At 37.6% G+C, this 14506-nt stretch overlaps 1 protein-coding gene across 3 annotated transcripts in view; it reads right to left on the reverse strand.

The window, feature by feature from the left end:
• The window catches only part of PIP5K1B (phosphatidylinositol-4-phosphate 5-kinase type 1 beta), a 370177-nt gene that overhangs the window by 137197 nt on the left and 218474 nt on the right, over nt 1-14506 (reverse strand). For all 3 annotated transcript variants that reach the window (XM_049770950.1, XM_049770947.1, XM_049770949.1), the window contains one exon: nt 8276-8393. In XM_049770950.1, coding sequence (XP_049626907.1) covers nt 8276-8393 — 118 coding nt within the window. The remainder of the gene's footprint in view (nt 1-8275; nt 8394-14506) is intronic.

Here is a 14506-nt window from a genome sequence, read left to right on the forward strand (position 1 = left end):
AAAAACATCAAAAAGAAGATAGAGGAGAAGGGAAAGAGAACCTAGAGAAAATTATTAAAAAGCAGTTTATAGGTCTTACTGTTTAAAATGAGCTTGCTTTGGCAGCATTGTGGATAAAAAAAAAAACCCCTAAATTATCTATCAAAAAGGAAATAAGTGTGTGTTTGGTGGTTTCTGAAAGTCCAGGCATCCTTCACCTTTTATCACCTCTCCTGATCCTTGCAATATGGTAGCCTAAGCACTTATGGACAAGTTGGGCCTAAGACAGGAAAACAAAAATCATCATCTAGAGAGAGACTAGAGAGAGGATGCAAAAGTAGAGGGGAAGCCCAGGACATGTGTTATTCATATGGATGAAAGATAGTGGCAAGGGCACTGGATTTGGAATCAACTGAAGTTTTCAATTCATAGATCTTCAAGTGGCCAATGATGTTATCTGGAGAAAATCACTTTACCTCTTATAATCTTAAAAAAATTCATCTTCAAAACAAGGAAAAGTGAAGCAGAAGCCTCATGCCCCAACCCAGGAAATTGGAGGAATGTGGGTCTGGAAGCAAACACTGACACAGAAAATAATCCACACATGATTAAGGAGATAAAAATTCCACATGCAAGCTCTCTACTGTTGGTACTAATACCAGCAAGGATATAATTCAGTCTCAGAAAACTGAAACCACAAGTAGTTTCTCCTTGAGACCAGAGGGAAGCAAAAGACCACACCCTGGGGTGGAGAACAGGTAGGGTAAGAGACCAATTCAAAGGATGTTTTAATCCAAAGGTGCTTCCAACCAGTGAGTGATAAGCACCACAAAAAGAGTTATTCTGAATTGGATGAAGACTGGATATTCCAACAGAATAGTGCCCAATACTGAGAAAGTACAGGTTAAGGCAGTTGCTTTGCAAAAAGCCTGGTACAATCCTCTACTCCACATATTGTCCCCTGCTCTAGCAAAACCAGGAATGATCCTTGAACATAAAGCCAGGAGTAAGTCATGAGCATGGTGGGTGTAACCCCAATAGTTTCACCCCTACCTCCAGAAAAAAGAGGAAACTAGCCAAAACCAACAGAATGTTTAAAATAATAGAAGCTTTTGAAACCTTGGTCAAGAAAAACTCTTGTGGTATTGATAATATTTTTGAATTATATGATCAGATGTAGGGGAAAAAGACACAATATTTAATACACACTATGAAGGCAGTGAGGCAGAATTGGAGAGGCCCTAGATGTACTGAAAGTTTTAGCTGAGTCTAATGACAAGATACCCTGTAGTGCTCACCCCCCATTTGTTTGTTGTTTTGGTGTCACACCTGGTGGTACTCAGGTCTTATTCCTGTCTCCACTCTAAAATCACCCTGGAAGTGCTCAGGGGACTATATGTGGTGTTAGGGATAAACCCAGATAGCATGAAAACAAGCTTCTTATTTACTTTACTCTTAGTCTCTTCTTTCTCTCTCTTCCTACCACTTGTCTGAGATATTCTTAATGAATCAAGGGAAAAAAAAGTGGACCTTTGGATTGGAGAGAGAGATAGTTCAATACTTGCCTTATATGCTGCTAACTGGAGTTTGATCTCTGGCACCCTATATGATCTCCCAAGCCTGCCAGGAGGATTCCTTGTATACAGAGCCAGGATTAAGCCCTGAGAATCACTGGATATGTTCTTCCCCTCCAAAAAAATGCTGATCTTCTGGGGGCCAGAGCAATAGTACAGCTATAGTAGTAAGGTGCTTTGCTTTGTATGAGGCTGACCTGGATAAGATCTCCAACACCCCATAGGGTCCCCTAAGCCCTGCCAGGAGGGATCTCTGAGCAGTGTCAGGAGCTGAACAGTTGGAAGTAGTTCCCAAACAAAAACAAAACAAAACAAACAAAACAAAAAGATGAATCTTTTATATAAACAGGAATGCTGGAAAATGAAGGTATAAAGCTCAGCTCTCATAAAAAATACAGGCAGACCCCAAATATATTTTTTGAAATTGATTGACTGATTAGGTGAAACTTCTTACACTAATCTTCTTAAAGATGGGGTAAATATTATAAAGGTTCAAGAACAACAAAGAATAAAGAAATTAGAGGCTACAAATAGAGAAATTAGTGGGTGATTCAGGAAGAGATGTCTAGAGGAAATAAGATTCAGACCTGAACATCTGCTCCCAATTATAGTCTCAAATTCTTCTATAAGCAGTAACATAAAATGGAGCCAATTTCACTGGTTATTTAATTGTAAAATATTTCTTTATTATGACATTAATAAATTAATAAAAATGGGAAAACAAGTATGTTTAGCCAATTTTAATACCCACTTTTGGGGGTCATTACTAAGCACAGCATCCATCTTCAATAAACTGGCATCATAAAACAGAACAAGAATATTACCATTATCATCATAATTCTATGGTGTTTTTAAACTTCAATTTGGATACCATGTTCTCTATTAAGCAACCTTCTCAGAAATGTTGCCTTTTAAGAGCAAATAAAGAGGAGAGATGGGAACATTTTAATGAGCCATGATCAACAAGCCCCCATGTACAAGCCTGGTTTAATGCACCTTCCAGGCACTTTCATTTGTGCTAGCTGTTCCAGTGTATTCATTTTCTGGCTTTTATTTCCTACAGGGCCTTCCTACTATACTCATTGGAAAGAATGCAAAGTACAATCCAGCTGGGCCTTGCCAAGGCAAATTAACAATGTAAATTTGCGCAGTGTGGTGGAGACAATTTGCCCTGTCATTCCTTCCCCTTCTTGGTGTTGAATATTCATCCTGCTTGCTTTCTTACTGGTGTCAGTGAGCCTGAATAGACATCATATAAATGACCCTGGGTTTAGGAATACCTGGTGATCCCTGAGCACTGGTGCAGAAGGAAAGGAACAGAAGACTTGTTGGCTAAGCAGAGATGGGGTGAATGCTCTCTGGCACCTTGGTTTTCCCTCTAGAAGGTATATATTTTGGAATAAATAAGGAAGGAACATTCCAGGAACACCATTCACTATGCTGTCTCACAAAACTAATTAGGCAGGTTTCAAAAAGAAACTTGTAATCTGCTTGAACACAGTGGATTTTCACAGTACTAAGAATGAACACAGAATAATTCTGACTAAAACTGAGAGGCAACTCACCAAAACTAAGTAGAAACAAACACATCATGATATTCAGTTTCAAACATATCAATAGTTGGTTGACAACTGCTACAAAATATTAGCTGTTTCATCTCCATTTAGGTCAGTGTCACTACACTAGATGAAAGGATGATCTTTGTGAATTACATCTTTTACTTTTGTTTCTTCCTAAGGTGCTTAAAAAGCAGTTTATATCATTTTCCAAAATATGCTTTATAAGGGATCTCTTGTTTTGTTTATGGTACCAGGTATCAAACCCAGGCCCTTGAACAGGCAAAGTAAATTTTACTCTGTTGAGCTACATCTCTGGCTAGAGTTTGGTCTCTCTTGTCTGCAGTCTTCAGAATTGATAATCACAGAAGCTGGAGAGGAGTTCTTGAGATCATATTTAATGAGGAGTCTGAGACTCAGTGGTTGGAGAATATGAGCCAGCTAGTGAAAGGAATGGATTACAGAGGAAGAACAGCTCTGGTCTGTGTTCAAGTACTCTTTCTGATTTGGGTGACCTGTGCCCTTCTGTTGACAGACACAGGCTTCATATTCCTAATATACAGCTATGAGGGTTTCTGAGCTTAGTTCTAGGCTTTCAGCACCATGCTATGTCATACAAAAGACCCCTTATCCTTATTGTACTTCAGATGACTAAGACCTAGGTTCCACGGTCTAAGGGTAACTTCCAGAAGCTCCAAAACTTGCAGGGATGTAGATTCTACCCTGGGCTCTGGAGACCCTCAAGTGAAGGCAGGTGGTGGCTGTGATCACTGGAAACCATAATAACTTGAACACTGCTCTTGCTTTTTCTTTCAGGTCCCAGAAATGGGTCATTACTGAACTATCAATAAGAAGGTAGGTATCAAACAAAAATAACTTAGACCCTCATCTTTAAAATTGTCATACTTTTTTATTTATGGGTCAATTAAAACATAGTTAAAGGTAGAAATAATTATGCTTATCTTCCAGTTTGAAAAACTATCAAGTCACTACCAATCTTGTATTTTCTTCAGCCCTGTCCACTTTTCACAGATTCATTTAAAATAAATCTTAGACATCAATTAATCTGTGGATATTTCAGTAAATGTATCTAAATGATAAGAGTTCTTTTATTAAAATAGAACTTCAATATCATCATCCCACCAAAGATAGATTCTTTGGCTCCATCTAATACCTAGATAGTCCTCACATGCCACTAATTTTCTGTCATTAAAACAACTGCTTTGTATTTGAGAGGAAAAAAGGAAAACAGAGAGAGAAATAGAAAGAGAAGAAAAATGTCTGACATAGAGGCAAGCAGACGGTGGGCAGTAGGGAGGGTGGAAGGGAAATTAAGGACATTGGTGATGGGAAAGGCGCACTGAAGAAGAGCTGAGTGTTGGATATTGTATAGACTGGAACTTAATCATGAATAACTCTATAAATGAACAAACAAACAAAACCTGTTTATTGAAATTATTTGGATGTCTTTTGAATGATTCCAATAAAAACATTCCCTTCCTAAAGAGTAGAAGGACTCAATTTTATAATGTGAACAGTACTAAAGTTAGGATAAGCCTTTTATAAAGAACTGTGTATAATCCCCAAACTTGCTAAGTATTGTAAAAAAATTGGCACAATAATAATACAATTAAAAAACAGAAAAAAAAATAGTAGTGCATTTCCAAACAAAGCTCATCTGAGGGGCTGAAGAGATAGCATGGAGGTAGGGCATTTTCCTTTCATGCAGAAGGATGGTGGTTCAAATCCTGCCATACCATATGGTCTCCCGAATCTGCCAGGAGCGATTCCTGAGCCTAGAGCCAGGAGTAATCTCTGAATGTGGCAATGTGTGACCCAAAAACCAAAACCAAACCAAAACAAAACAAAAAAACCTACACCCCCCCCCCAAAAAAAAAAAAACCCAAAAACAAAAACAAAAAAACTCACCTGAATCTTCCCTTGCAGACATACTGGTCTATTTAAAGTCTTTCTTTCTTTTCTTTTCTTTTTTTTTTTTTTTTTTGGTGGTTTTTGGGTCACACCCGGCAGTGCTCAGGGGTTACTCCTGGCTCCATGCTCAGAAATTGCTCCTGGCAGGCACGGGGGACCATATGGGATGCCCGGATTCGAACCAATGACCTTCTGCATGAAAGGCAAAGGCCTTACCTCCATACCTCTCCGGCCCCTATTTAAAGTCTTTCAAAACTGGGTGTTTTGTTTTCGGTGCTTTTTTGTTGTTGTTTGTTTGTTTTGGGCCACACAAGGTCATGCTCAGGGTTTACTCCAAAATCAGCGCTCAGTGATCACTCCTGGCAGGCACATGGCAGCATAAAGGGTGCTGAAGATCAAACTTAGGGTAAACTATGTGCAAGGCAAATGCTCTACATACTGTACTATCACTCCTGCTCTACTACTATACATTTTTACACAGGTGCATCTCTGGTTTCTGAGTCCTGATACATCTCTTAAGTAATTCCCCCTTCTCTTCTACTTATTAAAATTTCTCATAATTTTTAGACATTTAGAAGCACTATATCAATAATTAGGTTCCTAACTGAGTCTAATTCTACTATTCTCTGAAGTTCTAGATGCAACATTTTTTGTTCTTTTTGTTTGTTTGGAGGCCACACAAACAAAAGTCCTGGAGATTCTCAGAACTTACTCTGGGCTCTGCACTCAGGGTTCATTCCTGGTGATGCTTAGGGACTATATATGGTGCCAGAATTGAACCAGGATTGTCTGAGTCCAAAGCAAGTAATTACCTGCAGTAATATGCTCTGGCCCAATATATATAATATTTAATTTGTCTTTTTACTTATCAAAAACAGTAGATGGTTGTTTTCCTATTTAAACAAATCATAATATGACTAAATAAGTTTTCAGATTCATTATATAATTTTTTTGCCTCTCCCCACAATGAATTATTAGCCAGGGGTTCAAAATATCCAACACTCTCATTGATCTTTCTGAGAACAGGAAGGAGATCTTTGCTCTGAGAAGCTATTAGTTTATTACGTATAGCTTTAGCAACCTAAGAGCCTCATTAGAAAACTAAAGAGCCTTTTCAGAAGAAAGCAACATTGTGAGACAGAATGAGTCAAAGAACAAGCTTCCTAGTCTGCAGGTCAGGGACTAAAGGAGACCTAACAAGAACCCTTTCTGAGTGAGTTACCCATATGGATTGGATCTGTTTTCAGAAAAACAAGTCCATGGCATCACTGTGGCAGTGAGATGTTCAAGGGACTATAGGAGGAGCATCCTATTTATTTCTAATGTGTGGCAGAAAATTATGGATTAAAAAATAATGTACTATCCAGATCCTTACTGGATCCTTTAAAACATATTTCCTAAAGGGTGGGGATCCTTAGTAATTACAGAATGACCAGAAAACACACACAAACACTTACATACACCTTCAATGTGTGTGTGTCTGCATACATGAGTGGAGGGCAAGATGATACAAAGTTGGGAGGGCAGGATGCTAAGTTGTTGGGTTGGGAGGCATCAGACTATGCCATTACAGGGAATGATGAGGCAGAGATCAACATGAATGATTACATAAAAGGAGAGTGGATGGCTAAAGATTTTCAACTTAGTTATCACAAGCTCTAACATGATTTATTTGATTTTTGTTCTTGTTTGGAGATCATACTTAGCAGTGACCATGGACTACTCCCAGCTCCATTGTCACACCTGGGAGTGCCTGGGGGATCATGTGATGCTAGGTATTGAACACATGCCTAATACATGCAGTCTGTGATCAGCACAATATACTTAATATGCCAAAGCAGCCACTACTAATTCATGGCTCAATAAAAAAACGATGATCATTCACAGTTCTCATCATCAAAGTATAGAATCAAGAGAATTACATATCTAAACAGAAGCAAAATAATGAAGTTTAATTATTTACATCTCACCCTCACTATAAAATGCAGTTTAGATGTTCTTTGCCACAAATCACAAATTTCCCTTTATGTCCCTGCAAAGCATTATTTCAGACTCTGACTCAAGTCTCATTAAGATAAAGTGTACAGGGGCCAGAAAGATAGCATGGAGATAGGGTGGTTGCCTTGCATGCAGAAGGACTGGTTCGAATCCCTGCATCCCATATGGCTCCCTGAGCCTACGAGGGGTGATTTCTGAGAATAGAACCAGGAGTAACCCCTGAGCACTGCCAGGTATGACCCCAAAACAAACAAACAAACAAAAATGAAAAAAAGATAAAGTATATAATAAATGCTTGATGATGGCATCTGTCCTACATTTGCTCAAAAACCAAATTTGAAGGACCCCAGAATGTTAGTAGTGACTAAATTATGAAATAAATCACTTTTCTCTTGAAGCTTAATGGAAATTTCCAACTCAGGATGAGGAACAAGGTAAGAATCTGATGTCAGATCGAATTACCACACAAAAATGGGTTTGTGAGTGGATCTGTTGTGTGCCAGAAGGAAGACAGGGAGAAAGACAAAGCTAAGAAAAATACCTAACCGGTATAAAATAAAATACATATTTAAAACTTGCATAAAGAGATGTTGAAAATAAATCTATCCAGTATCCTTATAAATGCTATTTGAATAGTAGGTCAGGGAAAAAATAGTTGTGAGCAAAGACAAGTTTTGAGATGAATAGTATAAGTAAGGCAATTAATATAAGAATACTTTCAAACAAAATCTGATCAGCAAAATTCACAAGAGTATTCAGAACTAATTATAACATATCTGTTGGAATAATTATCTGAAATAGCTACCAATACAGTAGTTATTTAAATATTAATCACATCACACATTTTGTAACTCTGTTAAAAGCTAGAGTCAAATCACATTTCATTAATCTAAATTTATAATCATAAAACTTGGAGTCTTTACTACGTTCCAAAGCTTTATAAGACACAAGCCACTTGTCACTTTGCTATGAAACAAATGTTTACATCACGGGCCCGGAGAGATAGCACAGTAGCGTTTGCCTTGCAAGCAGCCGATCCAGGACCAAAGGTGGTCGGTTTGAATCCTGGTGTCCCATATGGTCCCCCGTGCCTGCCAAGAGCTATTTCTGAGCAGACAGCCAGGAGTAACCCCTGAGCACCACCGGGTGTGGCCCAAAAACCAAAAAAAAAAAAAAAAAAAAAAAAAGTTTACATCACACATTTCTGGAGAGGGAAGGAAAATTATAGGTTCTTACCAAGTAATCATCAGGCTTGATACCAAAAAGTTCTCTGAAATATCGAAATGCTAGTGGAGCATATGTCTTGAATCTGAAGTCTGGGTAGTGATGTGCTGGGGTCAAATTGCTCCCTTCACTGCAAGTCAAATGAGAGAGAGAAATAAAAAGAAAATGCACATTAGCAAAAATAATCTGACTTCAAATTCTAGCTGTATTTTTCTTGAGTCAACTTTACCTGTAGAAATAACATTTTTTGAGTGCCATTAGATAAAAAAAATAGATGCTAATTTAGAAAAGACCACTTCAAGGACTCCCTGACCATCATACTATGACTGCAGAGTGACCATTATTATTCTTTGGTGACCCTTACAGGGAAAATTCCTGCAGGAGTCACTCTTTCAAGGAGAAACCACAACTATAAAGTTTTTAGTACCAGATCATAAATAGACTGGGACATGGTTAATTCAATATATCAATACTATAAACATTAATGCTATTATAAACATGTAACTAAACTATATCTATTTTTAATTTATTTACAGAGCAATTATCATATACTTGTCATAGCTGATCACAATACATTTGTTTTTGATAAATGGAGAAAATTAACTAAGAATAAATGGATTTACATGGAGACTATTATGTTGAGTGATAGGAGTCAGAAAAGGAATAGACATAGAATAATCTCACTCACTTGTGGGATATAAAAAGAAAACAAGAGATAGTATGGTAATAATAGCAAGAGACAATAGAGACAAAGGGCAGGAGGTCCAGCCCAGGATAGACAGTTTGCTAAAGAGGCATGAGTGTTGCTAGAGTAGAGAAGGGTCTACTAGGACAATGATAGATGGAACTGATCATTCTGGATAAAATCTTGGTTGGCACTGAACGGGGAGAAATTAACAGGCAAGGTACCCCTCCACTAACAATAGTGCAAACCACAGAGTCAAAAAGAAAGGATGGGAAAAAGAGAGAGTGAAGAGAGAGGGGGGCAATTTTCCTGCCCTAGAGCAAGGTAGGGATTGGGGGGTAGGAGGTGAGAGGGAAATAGGAGAAATCAGTGATAGTGACCGAAATGGTGCACTGGTGAAGGATGTTGTAGACCGTATAACTTAAACCCAATAGTGAACATATTTGTAACCACAGTGTTTAAATAAAGCAATTAAAATTAAAAGAGAAAAAAATAAAAAGAGAAAAAAGAGTACAGCAGCAGGCAAATTTGTGAAAATTAATATATCTTCATTGAGGTCATTAAGTCATTGTTAGGAGGTTTAGTAAGCACTTGTTGCTAGTTGACTGTTCTGTTCCTTCATCTGTTTTTGAACATTAGGTGACTTCAGATACATACTGGTGTCTAAACTGCTGTGTTCCAAAAGGGATGATAATCTTAAACCAGAATGGAGATGTTTGGCTCCGTGATTGAGAAGAGAGGGACCCAAAAGAGGTGCCCGCAGTAGTGTAATAGAGCAGAGTAATAGCTCCTGAGCATAGAACCAGTGAGCTGGAAGATGAGCTGCATAACAACTTCATTAAAAAGAAGAGGCTGTAAAAGAGCTTAAAACCAATGGTCAAACAATAGGAAAAAAAAAACCCTCAAAGGATGTGAAGAGATAAAAATAGTAGTCTTGGGTAAATTAAATAGAAACAACATAAGAATCATTGGAACCCCAGAGGCCCAGGAGAAAATCTCCATGAAGAAACAATAGCCAGGGGCCGGCGAGGTGGCGCTAGAGGTAAGATGTCTGTCTTGTAAGCGCTAGCCAAGGAAGGACTGCGGTTCTATCCCCTGGTGTCCCATATGGTCCCCCCAAGCCAGGGGCAATTTCTGAGCTTTTAGCCAGGAGTAACCCCTGAGCATCAAACAGGTGTGGCCCGAAAAAAAAAAAAAAAAAAAGAAACAACAGTCAAGGGGCATCATTGCAGAAAAATTCCTCAAGTAAAGAGTACATGTAACCAAATACTACATGACCAGAAGTATCAGCTAAAAGAGATCCAAAGAAAAACACCCACAAACACATCCTAGTCACAATAATGAATATTACAGATAGGGATGGAATACTGAAGGCAGAAAAATTTAAAAAGGGAAATTACATACAAAGGAGTATCCTTGAGATTTAAAGCAGATATTTCACAAACAACCCTATAGGCCTGAAAGCAGTGGTGGGATATAATGGATATATAACTCAATGAAATAAATGCTTTGCCAAGAATACTTCATCCAACCAGACTTACATTTAGGTTTGAAGGAAGGATACAAAACTTCATGGATAAACCAGCTCAGAAACTTTATAGACTCAAAACCAGCCTTAAAAGAGAACTGAAAGGTCTATTTAAGACAAGGCAGACAGAACAAACACACTAAATTCCTACAAAAAGAAGACAATAAATCCTATGACAATCATCTCCCTCAGTGTCAAAGGACTAAATGACCAGTTAAGAGACACAGAGGGGAAAAATGGATCAAAAAGTTAAATCCAATGTTTTGCTGCCTACAAGAAACACATCTGAAATATATATATATATATATATATATATATATATATATATATATATATATATATATAGACTCAAAGTCAAAGGTTGGAAAACAATCATTCGAGCAAACAAGTTCCTTAAAAAGCTTGGGGTGGCCATGCTAATATCAGATGACACAAACTTTAGACGTAAAAAGGTTATAAGCAACAGAGATGACCATTTCTTAATAATAAAGGAACATATACACCAAAAAAATCATACTCCTTAATATATATACACATAATAAGGGGCCATCAAAATATTTAAAACAATTATTAATATATTTGATGAAATATATCAAATAGGAACACAATAAAAGTGGGAGACTTCCACACCACCCTGTCACGCATTGATAGATCAACCAGGCTAAAATCCAACAAAAATTACAGGCTCTGAAGGGACAAATGGAAGAGAGTGGCTTTGTATAACTATCTATCTATCTATCTATCTATCTATCTATCTATCTATCTATCTATCTATCTATCTATCTATCTATCTATCTATCTATCTATCATCTATCTATCTATCCTCTCGAACAGCAAGAGGGTCAGAGACAAAATCAAAAAGGAAATCAAAAAAATCCTAGAATAAAATGAGAATGAAGACACAAATCACAAATTATCAGAACTGTGGGACAGAGCAAAAGTAGTACTAAGAGGAAAATTTATAGCTTTGCAATACACATCAAGAAGAAGGGGCCTACATAAATAATTTAATGGCACAGCTTAAAAATTGAAAATGATTAACAAAATGAACCAAAATAGGAAGATAGAATGAAACAATAAATCTTAGAGCAGAAATTAATGAATTGGAAATTGAAAAAGATACAAAAGGTCAAAGAAAGAAATAGTTGGTTCTTTGAAAAAATAAATATGATTGATAAACCACTAGCAAAAATCACAAAGAACAGGAGAGAGAGAAACTTAATACACCAAATTAGAAATGAAAAGGGAGAGATTATTACAGATACTATAAAAATTCAAAGGGTAATTCGAGAAACTCTATACCACAAAACAAGAGAACCTGGAAGAAACAAATAAATTCTTGGACTTTTATAACTTCCCAACATTGAACCAAGATGACCTGGAATATCTTTTTTCTTTTTCTTTTTGGTTTTTGGGTCACACCTTACAGCGCTCAGGGGTTACTCCTGGTTCTATGCTCAGAAATCACTCCTGGCAGGCTCAGGGGACCATCTAGGATGCAAGGATTCAAAACACCGTCCTTCTGCATGCAGGGCAAATGCCTTGCCTCCATGCTATCTCTCTGGCCCCAACCTGAAATATCTTTTTTTTTTTATTATTATTTTAATTATGACAACAAAGATGCAAAGAAAGAGGACAGGGTAACCTGAAATATCTTAACAGACCTACAATATTGAAAAAACAAAAATGGTACGCAAAATGCTTCCCAACATCAAAAGATCAGGCACAGATGGATTCACTAGTAAATTCTTTCAAAACTTTTAAGAGGACTTACTGCTAATATTTTCATTCTCTTCTAGGAAGTTAAAAGAAACTGAATAACTTTTAAAAAGTTTTTATGAAGCCAAAATCACCCTGATACAAAACGCAGAAAGAAATGCCACACACACACAAAGAATTACAGAGCATTATCTTTAATGAACATAGATGCAAAGATCAACAACAAAATTCTAGCAAATAGTATTCAACATCTCATCAAAGGTAATGTACTATGACCAGGTAGGATTTATTCCAGAAAGGCCATGATGGTTTAACATATGCAAAACAAACAATACAATACCCCACATCAACAAAAGGCAAAATAAAAAACATATGATCATATTAATAGAAACAGAAAAAGCATCTGATAAGGTTGAAGGCCCATTCGTATTAATAACTCTTTTTTTTTATTTTTTTGGGTCACACCCAGCGGTGCTCAGGGGTTACTCCTGGCAGGCTGCTCAGAAATAGCTCCTGGCAGGCTGCTCAGAAATAGCTCCTGGCAGGCACGGGGGACCATATGGGACACCGGGATTCGAACCAACCACCTTAGGTTCTGGATTGGCTGCTTGCAAGGCAAACACCGCTGTGCTATCTCTCCAGGTCCGTGATAATAACTCTTAATAAAATGGAATTGAAAGAACTTTTCTCAATGTAGTTAAAGCCACTTACCAGAAGCCCATGGCAAATATTATATGCAATTGGAAAAAACTGAAAGCTTTCCTCTAAAATCTGGCACAAGATGAGGTTGCCAGCTTTCACCACTCCAATTTAACACAGTACTAAAATTACTTGCTGTTGGAATCAGGTAAGAAAAAAAGATATCAAGGGCGTCCAGATAGAAAAGAAGGAACTAAAGCTCTCACTGCTTGTATTGAGTATTCAGAGAATGACCTCCAGCCGCAAAATCAATTAATCTTCGATAGAAAGAGAAGAAACATAAAAGAAAAGCAGAAAAGAAATTTATTTTTTTAATTTATTTAAATACCTTGATTACAAACATAATTGTAGTTGGGTTTGAGTCATGTAAAGGAACACCCCCCAGTGTAACACTCCCATCACCAATGTTCTCCCCAACATACCCCACCTGTACTCTAAACAGACTTTCTACTTCCCTCATTTATTCATATTGTTATGATAGTTCTCACTGTAGTTATTCCTCTAACTGCACTCACCACTTGTGTGGTGAGCTTCATGTTGTGAGCTGGACCTTCCAGCCCTCCTCTCTTTTGTCTCTGAAAATTATTGCAAGAATATCTTTTATTTTTCTTAAAACTCATAGACAAGGGAGACTATTCTGTATTTATCAGTCTCCCTCTGACTTATTTCACTCAGCATAATAGATTCTATGTACATCCATGTATAGGAAAATTTCATGACTTCATCTCTTCTGATGGCTGCATAATATTCCATTGTGTATATATACCATAGTTTCTTTAGCCATTCATCTGTTGAAGGGCATCTTGGTTGTTTCCAAAGTCTGCCTATTGTAAATAGTGCGGAAATGAATATAGGTGTGAGGAAGGGATTTTTGTATTGTATTTTTTGTGTTCCTAGGGTATATCTGTAGGAGTGGTTTAGCTGGATTGGGAGCTCAATTTCCAGTTTTTGGCCGAATCTCCATAACGCTTTCCATAAAGGTTGGACTAGACGGCATTCCCATCAACAGTGAATAAGAATTCCTTTCTAGGGGCCAGGAAGGTGGCGCTAGAGGTAAGGTGTCTGCCTTGCAAGCGCTAGCATAGGATGGACCTTGGTTCGATCCCCCAGTGTCCCATATGGTCCCCCCAAGCCAGGGGCGATTTCTGAGCACATAGCTAGGAGTAATCCCTGAGCGTCACTGGGTGTGGCCCCTCCAAAAAAACAAAACAAAAAACAAACAAAAAATAATTCCTTTCTCTCCACATCCCTACCAGAACTGCTTGTTCTCATTCTTTGTGATGTGCACCAATATCTGTGGCATGAGATGGTACCTCATAGTTGTTTTGATTTGCATCTCCCTGATAATTAGTGATGTGGAGCATCTTTTCATATGCCTTTTGGCCATTTGTATTTCTTCTTTGGCAAAGTGTTTATTTCTTCTCCCATTTTTGATGGGATTAGTTTTTTTTTTTTTCTTGTAAAGTTCTGTCAGTGAATTTTATATTTTGGATATTAGCCCCTTATCTGATGGGTATTGGGTGAATAGTTTCTCCCACGCAGTGGGTGGCTCTTTTATCTTGGGCACTGTTTCTTTTGAGGTGCAGAAGTTTCTCAGCTTAATATAGTCCCA

The sequence above is a fragment of the Suncus etruscus genome, chromosome 3 (assembly GCF_024139225.1).
Source record: "Suncus etruscus isolate mSunEtr1 chromosome 3, mSunEtr1.pri.cur, whole genome shotgun sequence".
NCBI classification, from domain to species: domain Eukaryota; kingdom Metazoa; phylum Chordata; class Mammalia; order Eulipotyphla; family Soricidae; genus Suncus; species Suncus etruscus.